The sequence below is a fragment of the Perognathus longimembris genome, chromosome 23 (assembly GCF_023159225.1).
Source record: "Perognathus longimembris pacificus isolate PPM17 chromosome 23, ASM2315922v1, whole genome shotgun sequence".
Taxonomy (NCBI): Eukaryota; Metazoa; Chordata; class Mammalia; order Rodentia; family Heteromyidae; genus Perognathus; species Perognathus longimembris.
In genome coordinates, this window is record NC_063183.1 from 107,453 (window position 1) to 127,161 (window position 19,709).

At 49.2% G+C, this 19,709-nt stretch overlaps 1 protein-coding gene and 1 pseudogene across 1 annotated transcript in view; one reads left to right on the forward strand and one right to left on the reverse strand.

Annotated features, from left to right (window-relative positions):
• The first annotated feature begins 11,285 nt into the window (after positions 1 to 11,285).
• LOC125340895 lies at positions 11,286 to 11,918 on the forward strand (annotated as a pseudogene).
• A 1,796-nt stretch (positions 11,919 to 13,714) lies between these two features.
• The window catches only part of Il9r (interleukin 9 receptor), a 9,332-nt gene continuing 3,337 nt past the window's right edge, over positions 13,715 to 19,709 (reverse strand). The window contains 7 exon segments of the mRNA XM_048333059.1: positions 13,715 to 13,838; positions 15,281 to 15,386; positions 15,808 to 16,009; positions 16,296 to 16,441; positions 16,933 to 17,120; positions 17,208 to 17,319; positions 17,831 to 17,947. Of these exon segments, the coding sequence (XP_048189016.1) occupies positions 13,715 to 13,838; positions 15,281 to 15,386; positions 15,808 to 16,009; positions 16,296 to 16,441; positions 16,933 to 17,120; positions 17,208 to 17,319; positions 17,831 to 17,947 (995 nt within the window).

The window sequence follows — 19,709 nt, forward strand, 5'->3', positions numbered from 1 at the left end:
TGCTCCGATCTGCGCCTGTATCCACCAGTCCAGAGAAATTCCTTCCCTCTATTTCTAGTGTTAATATTGGCCTTTTGTCTAGTTCCATAGACAAACATGCAATTTCCACCCCAGTGGATCCAAGGTCTGCATTATTCCTCTCAATACCCTTTGTGGGAAAGCTGTCATGCCTCGAAGGCAGTAACAGGAGCTGGGCAATCCGATCTCCTGGAGCTATGGAAATGACTCCATGGGGGGCATGACAAAGGATCTTTATAGTTCCTTCACTATCTGGGTTGATGACCCCTGGGAGGACAACTAGCCCCCTCATGGTTGAAGAGGAACGGCCAAGAACTAAGCCCACTGTGTCCTTTTCAAGGGGTCCTGTCATATCAGAATCTATGACCTGTATGCCCATTGCCGGAGTTAATACTGTTCCGGTGGTGGCACAGAGGTCCAGCCCTGCGGAGCCTGAAGTTGCCCTTCGAGCCTGGGTGGCTGTAGGTGGGGGGCTGGTACCGACGTTTGAAGTGCCCCATAGATTTGCGGGCCCTGGGGACGAGGGCCCCCTCTCCCGTTTTTTGACTCTAACTGTACAGCTTGGGGGATTGGATGTCCATTAATGTCCTTCACTGACCTGCATTCATTGGCCCAATGCTTTCCCTTTTTACATCGGGGGCACAGACCTGGTTGTCGCTGCCCTCCCGTTGAATTAGCCGGGGTCTCGTTAATTTTCGGGCATTGCCGCTTAAAGTGTCCTAATTGGCCACACTTAAAGCAGCCCCTCTGTTTATTGTCCCTAGCCATGCGAGCGGCAGAAAGCACGGCCGCCGCCAAGCCTGCATTTGTCAATGGGCCTCCCACCTCTCGGCAAGCTCTTACCCATGCCTCAAGGCTCTTTCCCTTTACAGGGGTTATTGCTCTTTGACATTCTTTGGTACTCTGCTCATAGATTAATTGTTGCACAAGGGGCATGGCTACCTCCAAGCTTCCAAGTACACGCTCCGCCTTCTCAAGCATGCGTGCCACAAAGTCAGAAAATGGTTCATTGGGTGCCTGAATTACCTTTGTAAGGTTACCAGCCACCTCTCCCTTGTTTGGCAAGGCCCGCCAAGCCTTGTAAAATATCTCATTTATCTGGGCATAGACTTCAAAGGGGTAGTTGGTCTGTTCCACTGAATACTCTCCCTGTCCTAGAAGCATGTCCACTGACCATTCGGCTCTCCCTTCTTGGAGATTCTTTCTGAATTGTGTTTGTGCCTTATCCTGAACAAGGGACCTAAAGTCAAGGAACTGCCCGTGACTAAGGCATGTGCGCGCAACCTCAAACCAATCCGTGGGCGTCAAGGCATTAATCGTGAGTCGCCGCAATAAGGCGGTGGTATAATTGGCTGTTACCCCATATGTGCGCACTGCCTCCATTAGATCCCTTAGTTGTTTATAAGAGACTGGCTCATAGATCCTTTCCTCTGTTACCAGGTTCTCAAAGACTGGAAAAGCCGCAGCCAACCTAGACCACGTGCTTCTCTTTATGAAGTTACTCCGCCCGCACGCCGCATAAGGCGGGGGGGCAGAGGGTGTTTTTTGCCTGGGGGCCCTGACCCCAAAGGGGTAACCGGGTCCGTATCTGTCCTCCTTGTACCTAGCAGCGGCTTCCTCCAAGCCCTTTTCATCTTCTGGGCTCAGCTCGCTGCCCGAGGTATGGCCACTCTCAGCCTCGCTCTCTGATTCACTGCCCTCTATGCTAAGAGCTGAGAAGGAGTTGTCAATCTTAAATTCCTCCAAAGAAGGATACAACGGGGCAACTGGTTCTTGTCCTTGCCCCTTTTGGGCTTGCTTTTGTTTTGCTTGTCTCGTCCCCGCCGCTTGTGCATTCGAGGATTTTTCTGAGGGCTGCAGTCCCTCCTCCAGACCCTTATGGGGTCCCCCTTTTCTTTCTTTCATCCTTTTATTTTTATTTTCCTTAGGCCTAACCACTTCCCCCTTTACTGATGAGGACTCCGAAAAACTATCCTGGTGCTTACTAAGGGCCCTTTGACCTTCCTTTATAAGGTCTGTGGAGCGTCCGTCTTCTAGGCACGAGCGTACCATGCGCCATAAGGGCATCGTTGCTCCAGAGATCTCACCCTTTTCCTGAGCGCTGTCTAAATCCCTGCCTAATTTGTCCCAGCAGGGGAGAGTCAAGTCGCCAGAGACCGCGAACCATGGCGCCTGTTGATCTATATCTGTGAGAATCTTCTTAACAGTCGCCTTACCAACCTTAAGGCCACGCTGCTTTAGTAAAGCCTGAAGGGGAATGTAAAGATCTTCGGAATCAATTGTTTTCCCCTGAGCATTTCCCATGGCGCACTCTTATCTACGAGCGTCCTACCCACGGGCGAAAGCCGCGTTATCTACCGCGGACTTACTTTCGCGTCTGACTTACTCTAGATCAATACAGCGGCACTCCTTTCCAGGTTCGTCACAGCGCAAACAAAGCAAACACACCCCCGCCACCAGCACCCACAGCGGAAGGATAATAAGAAGCCACCAGACAGGAACGGCAGTCCACATACCTGAGGGAAGTTACCTCTTCGTGCGTTGAGTTCTGGATCCTCTTTGTCCCCTCGCGTGGTTCCCGGGTTTCGGCACCAGTTGCGGCGGGCGGCTACCTCGTCCAGCAAGAAAGACGACCACCACACGAGGATCCTTCTCAATCGCACTTTATTGAAGAGCTGCTCGGTTGAAGGGGGGTTGGAGCGAGGGGCGCCGCGGGCCAAAAAACGCCTGCTTAAATACGCTTGGGGGAGCAAGGGTCGCTCCCTGATTGGTCTGTGGCTGGTTGTTACTAGCAACCGCTTCGGGATTGGCTGGGACTAGAGCTCGCTTGCGCGTGCGCGGGGTTTGGGCGCGAAAGTCCACTAAGCATTGCCGTCTAGGAAATTGTTTATTGTTAGGGCTGCCAGGAAGCAGGCGCCATCCTGTAATGGCGCCGCTGCCGGCTTCCCGCACGTATGTCTGACTTTGTTTATTGGTAAGGAGACGGGCATGCTTTCTCGTTTAGGCCACGCACGCGTTAGGACGGTGCTGGCTCTCCCACCCCACTCTAGCCTTATCTGCGGGACGGGTAACTAGGGGAAAGGGTGAGAAAGGGAGTTGAAAAAAGAGTAGCTGGGTCTCGATCCCCACGCCGGGAGAGGCGGCCGAGCCTGACAGGGAGCGGCCTCTGAAAATTACCCAAGGGCCATTGATTGCCTAAAGCTGTTTTGGTATTTAGTGAGGTGCCAGCTTGCAAAAGCCAGTGTACTTAAAAAAGCAACCAGGAAAATATTAGATTTTGCTCAAGTCAGGTGTTAGGTTAAGCTTCTCTAACCAGTCTATGCAGAAAGTTGCAGGCAGCCCAGCAGGAGGTGTGACATTCTATTGGAGCCACTGGGAGACGCTGCTGCCTGCTGCCACCAGGGCCCCTGCTCATCCCATTTGGGTTAAGATGGAGGACTGCCTGACAGTCATCTGGAAGGCAATCTCAACTCGATTCCTTGGCTGCCGTGGTCCTCCAGAATCGCCGGGGCCTGGACCTGCTTACCACCAGAGAAGGGGACTCTGCCTATTTTTACAAGAGGAATGCTGCTTTTATGCTAACTGCTCTGGAATTGTCCATGATCTTGAGCAGCGCCAAAACAAACTGAACTCTGGACTGGACTAAATGGGTGGCTCCCTTACCTTCTCCCCCTTGTGGGCCCCTTGGTTCCCTTACCTTCTCCTCCTTGTGGGCCCCTTGGTTAATTCTTGTATTTACATTTGGCCCTTGTGTGGCTAATAGGCTTCTCCAATTTCTTAAGGAATGAGCCACAGCTGTTCAGTTAATGGTGGTCCGACAATGATATGCTGCCTTACAAGAGGCTGATTGGGAACCCTATGAGGTTGGCGATGGCCCCTACCAGGATGTACAGGCATGAGGTGAAAATAACAGGGCTTCCTCTTCAGTGTCAGTCTTTCCCCCCAAATTTCCCCAGAGAAGAACAAGTAAGAGGGGGTGCCAGTCTGACTAACCTAAGGCCAAGCCTTCAGCTTAGCACTGAAGAAGTTCCTGATGACAGGTAAGGTAGACAACCTAAGACAGGCGGGTTCACCTCTAAAGATGGGGGAGATGTTGGGAACCGAGCTGGCAGTAATGCTAATAAAACTAAAAGGGGGAGATGTAGGACACACCTGGATCAGAAAGAGGAAGTCAACTAGCTGGCCCCGCCTGTTTCTCAGTCCTGGGGCTATGTGTGGCTAAGATGGCACCTGACACTGAACCCAGAGGTGGTTCTGTGGGCTGTGATGAAAAATCTGGCTGCCTCTAGGATTGGTCCCCGGCTCTTCCGCCCTTATGGACAGCTCATGCCTCCCCTTACAGTCCCTAGATAGGTGCACGTACACCCCTCCCCTTCCTGCCAATCTTTGATCTGATTGGCTCCTGTACCTTATATTAGTTGTGTGTACTTCCTCAATAAACAAGATCTTGCACTGACTTGTCTCCCAGACGCGTCTGATTGTGCTCCGGTGAGGGAGGGCTGGGTGCAGGCGGTCTGTCGGCCCTTTCCTTTCTTGGCTCGTCCAGGTTGGGGCGTGCTTCTCCCATTTCTCCCACTGGCCAGGAGAAGATGGGGGGGGCTAAAAACCCCGACATCAGACCAACTTACCTCCAGAGGTTTATAGATTTCTCATTCGTTGGATCTAGGGACAGAAAGGCAAGTGCCTCCAGACATTCAGACTGGCAGCTCAGCCTTGGTGGGGCCAGTGGCCAACTGGACACCCTCACCCGGGGGTTGTCATGCCATCCATCCCAAATGAGCCCCCAGAAAAATGTTATGGAGTATGTTAGAATATATTAGACATTGCCAGAAACTATGCAGACAACCAGGTACAGAAGAACAAATGAAAAGTTTATTGCCAGCAAAAGTGGGCCTGCAAGACCCCTTCTCACTGGGAGAAGTGAAAAGAAGTGCAGTCTATTGTCTGGGGTGACATATGTAACCTAAGAGGTTTGGGAGGCGGGGACCTCAGTGTGGACGTGCAGACCAGGGGCTTCACCATGTCAGCTATGATTGATGGCTGGTGTCAAGGGGGTCCTGCAGCTGCCTTGACCCTGGAGGTCACTTGTAAGGATATCTTGTCTCACATGGTGATAATTGCCCTAAAGGAGTGCTATCTCAAGAAAGAGGGGGTGGAGGCTAGGTATTTACTGCCTCTACTAGATGTGCCCAGTGTTGCCTAGGGAAGGAGCATGCTAAGCTGGGGGGGGGGTGGCTATCAGGCTTACAGGATATGAGCCCCCACTAAAATGTTATGGGGTCCAGGAATCTATGATCAATGAGGCCACTCAGATGACAATCAGGGATGGAAAGAATTTTTATTGAGCGAGAAAGTACTGATGTGCCAGGACTCTACTCGAGGTTGAGATCTCAGGATGCAGCTGGGAGCTGTCTTAGCAGGCTACTTATAAACCCAAAACCCACAGGAATTTCCCCAGTAGGCTAACTATAGTGGCTCCTTACTTTCCAGGAACCAGTCACAAACAGGTGAGGGTGTCTTCACAAACTCTCCTGAAGGCTTATGGGTGTAGGCAACACAGAGTGAAACAAATTCAAAACAAGTTTGGTAAATACAGCTCAGACCAGGTTACATTAAACAATACCAATTATAGTTGTTCAAAGCCAGTGTCAGTAGATAGTCAATTTTCTGCATTTACATCATTTCAGTAACCAAGTAAAAGGTGTAGGGGGAACGCTGTTTTTGAGTCCCTAGAAACAGCAGTCTTGGACAAGGTGGTGGGCTTGGGGAAGGGCAAACCTAACTCGAATAACAGGAACCAAAAGCAGCTTGACCTAGAGCTGCTTAACCCTTGCAAAATAAAGAAAGGAGAGAGAGCAAGCATAATTGTTATTCTATTTGCATGTCTTAAGTTACATGAGTACTTAGTAAATACCAATTACACCCAGAGCCAAGAATTAAACAAGAAGGAGTATCTTGATTGCTTAAATGGTTCATTGCTTTATTTACCAGACTTTACCTGGATGGCAATAGCTATTTGTGATCACTAACTGCCAATTCTGCTTCTGTATGTCTCTTTGCTATCACATACACTATGACCTGCATGTGGTACATGTGATTCTTACCCCATGACCACCTGTGAATGGTACATGTGATTTTGCCTTTAAAAGCCCAGCCCAGGGCTGGGGATATAGCCTAGTGGCAAGAGTGCCTGCCTCGGATACACGAGGCCCTAGGTTCGATTCCCCAGCACCACATATACAGAAAACAGCCAGAAGCGGCGCTGTGGCTCAAGTGGCGGAGTGCTAGCCTTGAGCGGGAAGAAGCCAGGGACAGTGCTCAGGCCCTGAGTCCAAGGCCCAGGACTGGCCAAAAAAAAAAAAAAGCCCAGCCCAATTTGCCCCCAAAGCTGTTTGTCACCATCCTGGTGGTGGTGAGCAGACTCCTTGCCCAATTGACTGAGTGCTAGTGAATATTGTCATGGGATTGAGGCCCACCTGGGTATCCGGTATACAACACTGAGGAGGTGTCCCAGTGCCTCAGTGCCCAGAAAAAGACTAGCCTCTGTTTGGTTGTGCTCCAAACTTTAATGCCCCCAACCCCAAAACAGTTTTGCCCATCACTGAATTATCGGTGTCAGCTTAAGCCCAGCAGTCAGGGCCAACAGTGATCTACCCAGGTGCTCAGAAACAAGCTGGGGCTCCAGAGGAGCCACAAGGCCAATAGGAAGGTAGAGGCTGCCAACAGAGCCAGGAACATTGTAATGGGTTTTAGCCCCAAAATTCATATGTAGAAGTTCTCACCACCCAGTACATATGAATGTGTCCTTATATGGAAATGAGCTCTCAGATGATCAACTTCAGTTGCTGCTGTAGGGTCACCCCTAACCTAATATTATTGTGCCCCTAAAAGGGGGATAAATAGTCACAGAAATGCACCCAAGGGGAAGATACTCTGTAGAGATAGCACTCTTCTCTCACAGGTTCAGAAGCCAGGACAAGACCTGGAACACTTTGATTTCACACCTCTGGACCTCAGAGCTGTGAAAACATATCTCTCTGGCCCTACACCTCCAGTCTTCAGTGGTTTGTCAGAGCAACTCTCCCTAGACCACATATGCCTCCCCTAAGGTCACCCAATAAGGTTTTGTGGAAAGCAGGACCCTTCACAGATCATGGTTACTGCAAGATGGTCACTCGGGTCTGACCATCTCCCATCCCTGACCTCAGGTGGCAACCTCACGGGACCAGTGGAAGCATCAGGACATGCAGCAAAAGATAGAACTTTCAAAAACTGGTGAGCCTCTACCCTGATGATGCTGCATCAGCAGGATCCCTCTAGGACCTGATTGGTCAACTATACTTTGGAACAGCCAAGACATCCCTTGTAAACTCAGTTGGAAATGTGACTCAGGAAGGTCTATGAAGAGGCTGGTCCACCTGGTCATGGCATCTTGCCTGTGCCCACTGAGCCCAGGCTGGACCTTTATAGAGGGGAAAGCCTATAACAGGCTAAGTATCCACACCCTTCTTCTCAGAGATACCTGGGGCAAAACAAGAAGGTGGAAAGGGGAGGAAAAAGGCTGGGTATCAGGATGTTAAGTATAGGGAACCTTCCCCACAGGACTGAGGATTGATGAGGGGCCTCCTGCTCCATCAACATAGGAGCCTTTGAGCATTGCATAAGTGACCCTCCTCAGGAAGCCCAGTCCCACCAACAGTCAGTTCCAGGGGCTTTAGAAGGCTTCACTTTTCTCAAAGTGAACATGATGCAACTAGATAAGCCAAAGTTCTGGAACTTTCAGGACAGCCTGCTGCCTGCCCAGAATGGGAGAGAGAAAAATGCCCTGCAAGTCCTCAAGCAGCCCACACCTCTAACTGTGGCCAGCTTCCTCACAGCTAGCCCTTTTCTGGGTATCTGGGTTCTGCTGGACATAGAAAAGGCCACAGGCCAAGTCTGGGATGGGCTCAGGGTTCTGCATGTTTCTGAGGAACACAGAGGAATGGCACCCACCATAGCAGCCTAAGGCACAGTAGTCACTGCTACTTCCCTCTGACTCTGGGGAAGACATACAGATCCACTCTTCCTGGGGCAGGTAGGCAGACAGCTGTCCCCCCTCTGCTCGCAACACATCCTCTGAGCTTGGGAGGTCTGGGTGTCCAAGCCCAGTGCCTTCCTCCTCATTCAGGCCTGAGGATTTCCAGGGGTATACTTGGCCATAAGTTAGCAGTGTGGTGTCCTCCCAGGTTCCTGGCAAGTTGTTAGTACAGTCCTGCACTAGCTGTAGACAGACTTTGTCGGCCCCTGCCCAGGTCTGAAACAGAACAAAGGGTAGAGGTAAGGACTCAGGCAACCTGCTCAGAACTCACTCTGAGAACAACAGCCTGAGCTTCTCTGGGAAGCTCTTATGCTAGTCCAGTGTTCAAGTGTTGCCAATATAAAGAACACTCTATATCTTCAAAATATGTAATCCTGGCCTCAGTCCAGGAACCTGAGTCTCTTCAGGTCCCTCTCTGCTCCCCAGCCCTAGCCCAGAACCAAATGGTACAGATGGTTACAGGTGCCAAAGACAAAGCAAACCTCCAACAGAGGGCTGCCCATGGCCTTCCAGAAATAACACCAGAAACTGGATGCCTACTCTGAACCCCACTATATACACAAGACAGGAAACAACATCAGGATCCTTCTATGGGGGCACAGGAGGCCCAACCGCATAAAAGGAATCTGGTCCCTAAAGGGACCAGCACCTCCAACAAATCTTCTTCACACACCACACTCTCTATCACTATGCTGCTCTTGAGAGATGATCCACATAGAACCAGACCGCCCAAGGGTCTGGGTCACCCTAGCAGGTGCCATATTTCTGTAGGGAAGAACACAGGGACTTTAAACATGATGACACAGTCCAGGGCAATCACAATCTGTTCCCCAAAGCTTCATCCTCAGCTGCCCAGGTTCTTCATAGGTAATTCTGCCACCCTGAAAGTAAGAGATTGACTTTGTCCAAATCTAGGATCCCAGTCTTAACCTTTAAGTTGTGTGTATGCACCGCAGTCCTCCAAACAAAGCCTTGCTCTAAGAGGACATAGATTTGTGCACATAATAAAGCTGGAGATACAGTAGGAAAGGAATGTCCCTGCCCACAGGGTTCAGGCAAACCCTGGTGCACCAGAAAGGAGGACATGGGAAAGAGCACAAGCCTGGGGAGGAGCTTGACTTTGCCCCCAGGAGCTTCCCTCCACCAGGACTGTGAACTACAAGAGACTGCACAGGTAGTCAGGGTAACCCTACAGGCTCCTCTTGGCTCCCTGTGGCCCATGGGAGCCCAATAGGTCCACAAGCATGGAGAAACAGAGCCCATTCATGGGTATGGTGTCAGCAAGCTACCCAGAGAACCAGAGGGTTCAGGTACCTCATAGTACCCACCAGAGAAGGAGCCTAGGTACTGCCCTGGGCACAAAGGGCAGCACAAGCACCAGAGATGCACAGGATACAGATGCCATGGAGGAGCTCATGCACAGAAGGGAAAAGATGGTGCCAACAGCACTCCATTTGCACCTTCAACTACCAACCATTTTCCCTCAATGGCAGAATAGAGGTGGCAGATGAGTCAGGAGAAGGTATACCATTTTTCCATTGTGAGTGACTTGGTAGGCAGAGCTCAGCAAGGGGGTAGGTAGTCCAAAACCAGTCCAGGATCCAGCTCAGGGTTGGAGGCATGGCTCCAGTGGTTGAGTACCAGCTAGAGCAAAAGCATCAGGTTAGAAATAAAGAAAATGGAAGGAAGGAAGGAAGGAAGGAAGGAAGGAAGGAAGGAAGGAAGGAAGGAAGGAAGGAAGGAAGGAAGGAAGGAAGGAAGGAAGGGAGGGAGGGAGGGAGGGAGGGAGGGAGGGAGGGAGGGAGGAAGGGAGGGAGGAAGGAAGGGAGGGCCAGGCATGATGGTTCATGTCTATAAATTCTACCTACTAGGAAGGCATAGCTAGGAAAATCATGGTCTGAGACTGGCCTGGGGCAAAAGCATGAGACTTTTTCTGAAAAAAAAAATGCTAAAACAAAAGGATTGGGGCCATGGCTTAAGGGGTAAAGCTACCAAGTATGAGGCTCTACGTTCAAACCCTAGGACCCCCTTTCAACATAAAAAAATGTGTGTGTGTGCTAAAGCCACCAGCACAGCAATGTTCATCACAGCACAATTTGTCATAGCTAAAATATGGAACCAACCCAGATGCCCCTCCGTAGACGAATGGATCAGGAACATGTAGTACATATATACAGTGAAATTTTATGCCTCTATCAGAAAGAATGACATTGCCCTATTCGTAAGGAAATGGAAGGACTTGGAAAAAATTATACTAAGTGAAGTGAACCTGACCCAAAGAAACATGGACTCTATGGTCTCCCTTACTGGGAATAATTAGCACAGCTTTAGGCTAGTCACAGCAGAGGATCACAAGAGCCTAATAGCTATGCCCTTATAAATGCATAAGATGACACTAAGTGAAATGAACTCCATGTTATGGAAACGACTGTTATATCACTGTTGTAATTACTTTCAACATGCCATGTGAAACCGTAGCTTCTTTTGTTGATGATCCTCTTGTACCCCTTCCTGTGGTTGTCCTTGCGCTATCACTGTATCTCATCTGAGTACCCTGGATACTGTATATCTTTATATACTGGTATTAGAACTAGGGAAGTGAAAGGGAATATCAAAATCGAGAGACAAATGACTCCAAAAGCAATACTTGCAAAACCATTTGGTGTAAACCAACTGAACAACTCATGGGGGGAGAAGGAAAGGGGGAGGAAGGAGGGGGAATGAGGTAGAAGGTAACAAACAGTACAAGAAATGTACCCAAGGCCTAATGTATGAAACTGTAACCTCTCTGTACATCACTTTGACAATAAATAAGAAAAAAAAATGTGTGTGTGAAGCTGAGCACCAATCATGGCAAACATCCATAATCCTAGTTACTCAGGAGGCTTAGATCTAGAAAAGCCAAGCCAGGCAGGAAAATTCACAAGATCTCATCTCCCAAATAAAGAACAAACAGCTGGGCCAGAAGAGTGGCTTAAGTGGTACAGCACCAGCCAGGCAAACAAACCAGAGCAAGCATGAGGCCCTGAGCTTGTAACCCTGGCCTCAGCCGGAGAGGGGAAATGCATGTAGGAAAACAGAATAAATAAAACACATCTTACAATGTGGGGGGAAAAAAAGGACAAATAAGAAAAAACAATTGGGCCCGGTGGTGGAGGCTCCGGGACCCTCGGAACCCCTGCAGTTGATCATGGCGCTGCGAGTGGCCCGGAGCCTGGGGTCCGCGGCCTGTGGCCTGTGCACCGCCCTGGCACCTGCCGCGTCCTGCCCGCTGCGGCCCTGGCGGCCGAGAACGGACGACGTCCGGACGCTGCGCACGGGGCCCGCTCTGCTGTTGGTGCGTAAATTCACAGATGGAACTGGAACTGTCTGAATCAGCAATTTTGCACAGGAAGCTTTGGGAGATGTTGTTTACTGTAGTCTGCCTGAAGTTGGGACACAATTGAAAAAGCAAGATGAGTTTGGTGCTTTGGAAAGTGTGAAAGCTGCCAGTGAACGCTACTCTCCTGTGTCAGGAGAAGTAACTGCAGTTACTGAAGTGCTTGCAGAAAATCCAGGACTTGTCAATAAATCTTGTTATGAAGACAGTTGACTGATAAAGATGACACTGAGTAATCCTTCAGAACTAGATGAACTAATGAGTGAAGAAGCATATGAGAAATACATAAAATCTATTTAGGAGTGAAAATGGAACCCTGAATAAATTAGAGTGAAGTAACTTACTGCAGCATAGTTGTCTAAATTAGTGGTGGATGAAAATTTTAACATTTTGCAGCAATTCAACACTTTCTGGTAGGAAAAGCAATGACTCAACACTGCTATGAGAGAAATACACTTCACTTTCCAATGATTGCAGACAAACATCATATGTTTTGTTTTTTTACAATAATGAGTTTTAGACTAAACTCTAGGATTTGGTATTCAGAATATGTTGCCCAGGGTAAAATCTATAATTATGTATCTCAAGGATGATACTGTTATCATACATCCTGTTGTAACTTTAAGTCCACCTCTGGATTTGGAATGACCCAATGACCTTGCCATTTGAAGTAACTGGGAGTGGAGGAAAGCGCTTGTTGGACAACCTCAGATGAAGAATTCTAGCTCCATTTTATAATGCACTGCATTTGCTGGTGCTATTTTTATACAATAAAGCAACAGGTTTGCAGAAAGTAAGAAAATAAATAAAATATTAAACTTCTTTAATTAAAAAAAAAGAAAAAACAATTGAGGAGGTAAATATGATCAAAATACATTATATATAAATGTCACAGTACACTCTGATGTACACATTTTTAATAATTAAGAGTAAAACCAATAAAGAAAATTAGGAAGAATGAACCAGAGATCCCAGAACCAAAAGAAATCACTAATGGCCGGGTCCTGGAGGCTCATGATTAAAATCCGATGATTGCTGGGGATATGGCCTAGTGGCAAGAGTGCCTGCCTCATATACATGAGGCCCTGGGTTCGATTCCCCAGCACCACATATACAGAAAATGGCTAGAAGGGGTGCTGTGGCTCAAGTGGCAGAGTGCTAGCCTTGAGCAAAAAAAAAGAAGCCAGGGACAGTGCTCAGTCCCTGAGTCCAAGCCCCAGGACTGGCCAAAAAAAAAATTTTTTTTTAAATCCGATGATTAAAATCCAGAGCGTGGGGCTGGGGATATGGCCTAGTGGCAAGAGTGCTTGCCTCATATACATAAAGCCCTGGGTTCAATTCCCCAGCACCACATATACAGAAAACGGCCAGAAGTGGCGCTGTGGCTCAAGTGGCAGAGTGCTAGCCTTGAGCAAAAAGAAGCCAGGGACAGTACTCAGGCCCTGAGTCCAAGCCCAGGACTGGCAAAAAAAAACAACAATCCGATGATTAAAATCCGGAGCCTGAGACCTAAGAATCTTGGTTTGAAGCCAGACCATGCAGGAAAGTCAATGAGACTCTTATTTCCAACTAACTACAAAAAAGGCAGAAAGTGTAGTTGTGGCCCAAGTGATAGAACACTAACCTTGAGCAAAAAAGGTCAAGGCAGGGGAAAAATGAGGGAGGAGGTAACAAGTTGGATAAGAAATGTACTCACTGACTTACATATGAAACTGTAACCCCTCTGTACATCACTTTAACAATAAAGAAATGAAAGGGAAAAAAAAGGTCAAGGCTAGTGACGAAGTCCTGAATTCAAGCCCCAGGACCCATATACAGACACACACACAAAATAAACCACCAATGAAAAATTCAGCTGAGATTTTGCCCATCTGAGATGGCATATAAATTCCTTATATACTCATATCTATACACATGTACACATACATATGTACAAATACATGTGTATACACATGCACACATTTAAGATGGTATAAGCTCCTTATATGCTCATATCTATACATGTACATGTATGTATGCACACATGTACATGTATTTGCACATATGCATATATATGTACACATTTAAGATGGCATAAATTCCTTATATACTCATATCTATACACATGTACATGTACATATGCAAGCACATACATGTATATACATATGTGCATATATATGCACACAATAAGCACTAACAAGGCCCCCGTGCTTCACCCACCTTGACTGAAGCCCACATCTTGCCCAGGATACACGTCTGTGCTATATTTGCCACAAATCCCTGCAGTGCCCTGCACACACCTGGAAATTCCCATTGTGCACACTGTAGAGGGGCTAGAAGAATGCTGCTGGAGAGGGCACATTCTGGTAGAATGCTCTCTTCACCCTGAGACCAGGAAGAGACAAGTCAGAGCTCAGGCTCAGGTCAGACAAGGCTCCTCCAACACCACATTCTGAAAAGCCTAAGGACACCATTAGGCACCAGCCTGCCTTATGCAGCTGTTGTCCTGCCTCCCTCCTGCTGCATCCAGGCCTGCTTTCAATGGCCTCACCTACAGCCCCCACCACTCTGGAGCCAGAGGCCAGAGGATGGGTTGAGACTTGGAGTTCTAGACCAGCCTTGGCAACAGAGCAACAAGGGAATGAAATACCCTTTGGATAACCCTTCTCCAGGGCAAGAAAGATCTTGGCTCAGGTGGACGCTCTAGTTAAGGCCCCCATAGAACTGGTTCATACCAAGGCACATTTATTATTTACAGTATTCTCCCTGTGGTACTGAGGTTTACATTCCTGGTGCTCCACCACTTGAGCCATGTCTTCAGTCCTTTCTGTTTTAGTTTTATTTTCCAGATAGATTAACCTCCTTTTTCCTAGGCTGGCCTCAGACAGCAACCCTTCTGCCTCCATGTGCCATATGGCTGAGATTGCTGGCATGTACCGTCACACCTGGCTTGTTTTTTAGATGGAATCTTGATAACTTTTTTTGCTCTCACTGGCCTGAATCCTTGATCCTCCCATTTCTACCTCACGTGTAGCTGGTATTATAGGCATGTACCATCATGTCTGACAATTCATATGTTGTTTACAGACAGAGCTTCAACACTGGATTCCAGACCTTGTAACCCAAAGTGCACATGAGCTGTGGAGCTTATCTGAGGAGGGCGCTGTCCCTCTTGTTCTCTGAGACTTCCAGGGCTGATAACAGGATCCTACGTACCCCCAGATACCTCAAGTGGCACTGTGTCCCATTGTTAGAAAACATCCCTAACGGCAGGGATCTCAGGGCACCTCAGATCTCAGGGTCCCGGTGAGTCTGTCCCTCCACAGCTAGTGTTGGCCCAGCTGCCTCCTGTCTTTGGCCCTTGTTACAGTTGCCCTTTCACTTCTCTCCCCTGGCAACCTAGGAAGCCCATTGGACATTTAGAGACTTGAAACCCCTCCTCATCCAGGGTCAGACAGTGAAGGGCAGGAGGGAAGGAGCACGTGGGTGAACTCCTAGACTCCAGACACCATGCACACCAAGACACCCGCTCACTCACAGATCCACACATATACCAACACAAGCACATACCAATAAAGTCAGGGAGGGGCTGGGGATATAGCCTAGTGGCAAGAGTGCCTGCCTCGGATACACGAGGCCCTAGGTTCGATTCCCCAGCACCACATATACAGAAAACGGCCAGAAGTGGCGCTGTGGCTCAAGTGGCAGAGTGCTAGCCTTGAGCGGGAAGAGGCCAGGGACAGTGCTCAGGCCCTGAGTCCAAGGCCCAGGACTGGCCAAAAAAATAAATAAATAAATAAAGTCAGGGAGGCACACAGACTACCTACCGGGATGACAGCTTAAAGAGAAGGTAGGTCAGGCCAGTCAACAGGAGAAAGACAGACATAGCAACAAGGGTGCTGTCCAGCCACCTCCAGAGGGGGATCGGGTGTCCTGTGGGTGAAAAGACTCCAGAGCTCCGAGAAGTCTCAATGCCAGAATGTTTTCCCCAAGTCCACATGCGAAAGGGACCCCCCTTTAGGTCCCTGAGTCAAAGTAGAGAGAGTCTGGACCTACTTCAGATGCTTGTGTTGAAGCCCCTGAGAAGCCTCTCGCTCCGGGCCCCACCCTTCCCATCTGCCAGTTGGCCTTCCTAGCCACTATGCAAAGGGTCAGCCCAGTCCTCACTAAGGACTGGTGTGCTGTACTCGATCCTAATGATAGCCATTTGTTGCAAGTGCCTAGGGAGCTCAAGGTGACTGTCTCCCCCTATAAATCTCAGACTCCAAAGAGTCGGCTCCAGAGGGCAGGATAAACAGTGGGGTAGAAGGCCCAACCCAGGCTGTGGCCAGGGCAGCTGCCACACAATACCTACCTTGTTGCTGGGAAGAAGAGAAGCACACAAGCTGGCTCCATTCACTCCACTGGCCCGCTAGAGGCTCCTCCTCTGCCACTTCATCATCTAGGACAGTCATCTGGACACGCAGTCTAGCCTCATAAGTGGAGCCAGGGTTCAGTTCTGTGGCTTCAAGGATGAGCCAGGTCACACCAACTACACAGTCCTTGTACCGGGCCTACTGCATGGTCAGTTGATTTGTTGTGGGACACTTGAGAATGTACACACATGCATAAAGAGACCTCTTCATGCATACTCCTGTGCACATGGGCACCCAGACATACCATCTCCATGTATACAGGCACACATGCCTATAGGCACACTTCCACATTCATCACACTTGCATGCATAATCAAACACAGAAGCTCTGCTCCCTCCTCAGCATTCACTCTAGCCACTCCTGAGAAAGAGAGGCCATGGGGGGTGCGGGGATGCGGGGGGGTGGGGCAGCAGGCAGCCACTGTTACCTCCCAGGTTTCTCCCTGCCTTTTGAAAGCCAGCTCATAGCTGAGAAGTGCGCTCATTGGATCTATTCCAGGACTCATGCTCCAGATAAGGATGCAGTAGCGAGAGCTGACATTGCTCCACAAATCAGAAGGAGGGTCCAGTTTAACTGAAATAGAGTAAGACCAAGCAAGGCTGTATGTAGCTGTGTGGCTCCAGTTATCAGTGAACACAGAAATGGGATTGGAGCCGAGTCCAAGGTGCAAGGTCAAGGTCACCTTAGACCATGGGACCCACTGAAAGACAGGTCCAAGAAGGCTCATGGGAATAGGGTAAATTCCTTCTAGCCCTCTGCAGAAAGGTGTTTTCTAATTCTCAGCTTCCCTTCCTTCATAATCTATTGTTGAGAGTTCTTGCTGTTGTCTTGCTGGAGTCGTTCTTACTAAAAGTGAAATGTGTTTCAAATAACTCAAATCAGAACCCCTGTCCTAAATGGCCAAACATCATCATTGTCTAGGAAAATCCTGGCCTTGCACTCAGCACCCAGATTCCCCTTCCAGTCCTGGTTCTCACTTGAGAAGGACTCTTGAGACGCCAGATGTCCCAGGCTGAGGGCTCTGATCCACCAACAAGCCATCAAACAGTTCCTAGCAAAGCAGCCCTGCTCATCATGTCTCCAGGGAAAATACTTAGGGTCCACCAGGCTGATCTGTTCCTTCCTGGAGAGGCAGTGGTGGAAAGTGATGGTGAAGTTGTCATTTGGCAGGATCACCTCTTTGGGAGGCAGCTCCAGAATGCACCTGCTGCCCTGGAAGATGCACCTGTGCTGGCTGCCAGGTGCCTGGTTGCTGGAAGGGATCAGCACCAAGGATGCTGCTGCCATGGGAGACCATCCACTCTTCCCCTCCCTAATGGGCCTGGCCCCCCACTTTTACCTGGTGAAGAGAAGCCAAGGACCAGAGCCCTGGGCCAACTCTGGACCTGACCATTGGCAGTCAATCCTGAGGATGCTGTTGGTGAAGCAGGTGAAAGTTCCAGCCCTTGGCCCTGAGGATGAGGACCATAGGGAATCCACAGTGGGTGCCTCAGGCTCCAGAGTGGGGGAACACCTGGTAGCTGAGCACTAACAAGGCAATTTCCAAAGAATGACCTCAAAATTTGTCAAGGCCAGAGCTGGGAGGCTGGGGAGGTGATGAGCTCTCTCTTCTGGTGGACACATGAGTGAGGCCCAAGAGCCTGGTAAAGATATGAGAGCCAAGAAGACCCCTGGAGGACAGTCCCAGAACTTTCTTTTTCCAATTCCTGGGCTTGACCCCAGGGCCTCGGCACTGTCACTGAGCTTCTTTTGCTCAAGGCTAGCACTCTACCACTTGAACTACAGCTCCACTTCTGGTTTTTTCTGTGTATGTGGTACTATCACTAAGCCACATTCCCAGCCTCCAGAACATTTTGAATCCTTGCTTCTCCCCAAGGTCTGACAGAAAACATCTCTGTCTCTCATCCCACTCCCCACTCTCTACCCAACTGCCTCACCCAGACTCTAGTGCCCAGCCCTCACCTCCTCCCTGCTCTGGGAAAGAGACTCCACAGCAGGTGTGGTAGCTGCACATGCAGTTGTAGATCAGAAGCCAGGTGCCCACGTCTCGTATTAGGGACTCACTCTCCAACGTCCAGCCTGTAAGGACCTTGACTGAGAAACTTGGGCTTGCCTCCCTCCCCTTTACAAAGGTGGCTTCCTATGAGATCCTCCCCTGCAGAGACCCTGAGTGGGGCACCACCTATGCCCTCATTATATCCCATGAAAGAGGCTGGACACTATGTCCAGCTTCACCGACAAGAGCTGCAAGTCAGAAGGTTACTGGTGCCCTCAGGGCATCCTCAGCAAATCTGACTCAGATCTGCTGAGTCCTGGACTTAGCTGTGTGTCCACATATGTCTAGAAGGCCCCTTTCTGAGACTGACATCCTCTACCAGCCCATCCCCTGTGCCCATAGTCCATGCCCATCCTGCAGGAAAGCCAGGGCCTGTGCAATAGTGAAGCCTGGGCTTTCCACCTTGCTCTGACCACTGCTGAGGGAAAGACTCTACTGTTCCCAAGGCAGAACTGGGCTTCCAGAGGCAGGGAAGGGTCCTGCTTGGTCACAAGTTGAGCATTTGGGCACTTTTATCTCTCTTCACCACCTTAAATCAATCCACCCAGGTTTCCTCAGGAGCACAGAGGAGGATGAGAATGGCAGCAGGTACCCATGCATTACACAGCCCGTCCGAAACTGCCGTTCATGCCCTGTTCCAAGGTGTGTCCCACAAAGGGCTGCACCCTGAGAAAGGAAAGGCCTGAGCCTAGGGATCCAGGCACAAAGTTTGGTTGCCAACCAGGGGCTGAGTGTCAGGAAGTGCCTGGCTTGTGGGGAGGATGCTGGGGCCCTATCACCCATTTGCAGCTACAGATGGTTTGTGGATAGCTCCTTGGCAGGAAGCCAGGGCAGCCCAATTACACAAGCCTGATTAGTGATAAAGAGGAGGAAAGAAAGCAGACCTGCAGGCAGACCAAAGCACAAAAGCTTCAGGAACCTGCACCTCTTCAGCAGGAACACATCTGTGCCACCCTTCCTGGCAGCCTGTCTTTACACACATAGCAAAGAGTGAAGACATGCAGCAGTAGTGCTCACTAGACACTGTGCTGAAAATGAACTGTACAACTGTGTGTAGGGATAGGAAGGAAAAACTATTAGAAAGAGTGAAGGAAGGGGTAACACTGTCATTTCCTGACCTATGTAACTAGCCCCTCTGTATATCATCTTTTTTTAATTTTTTACCAGTCCTGGGGCTTGACCTCAGGGCCTGAGCACTGTCCCTGGCTTCTTTTTGCTCGAGACTAGCACTCTGCCACTTGAGCCACAGTGCCACTTCTGTTTATGTGTTGCTGAGGAATAGAACCCAGGGCTTTATACATGCTAGGCAAGCACTCTACTACTAAGCCACATTCCCAGCCTCTGTTTATCACCTTTATGTACTCATTACCTGACCTATGTAACTAGCTCCTCTGTATATCACTTTTAGGTACTCAGTACCTGACCTATATAATTAGCCCCTCTGTATATCACTTTTAAGTACTCAGTATCTGACCTATTTAACTAGCCCCTCTGTATATCACCTTTATGTACTCAGTACCTGACTTATGTAACTACCCCCTCTGTATATCATCTTTATGTATTCAGTACCTGACTTATTTAAGTAGTCCCTCTGTATCATCTTTATAATAACAATTTTAAGGCACCTGTGCATCATCAGCCCAGCTGTATTAACCCAAGCTTCAGAGCAGAGAGTGGCTCCCAAATCAGCAGACCCCCTTTTTTAGACAGGGACAGAGAACAGTCTAAGGGGAGCATTCTGAGGTGCACCAGACCTGGGTACTGCTGTGGCAACATGCAGTCCTA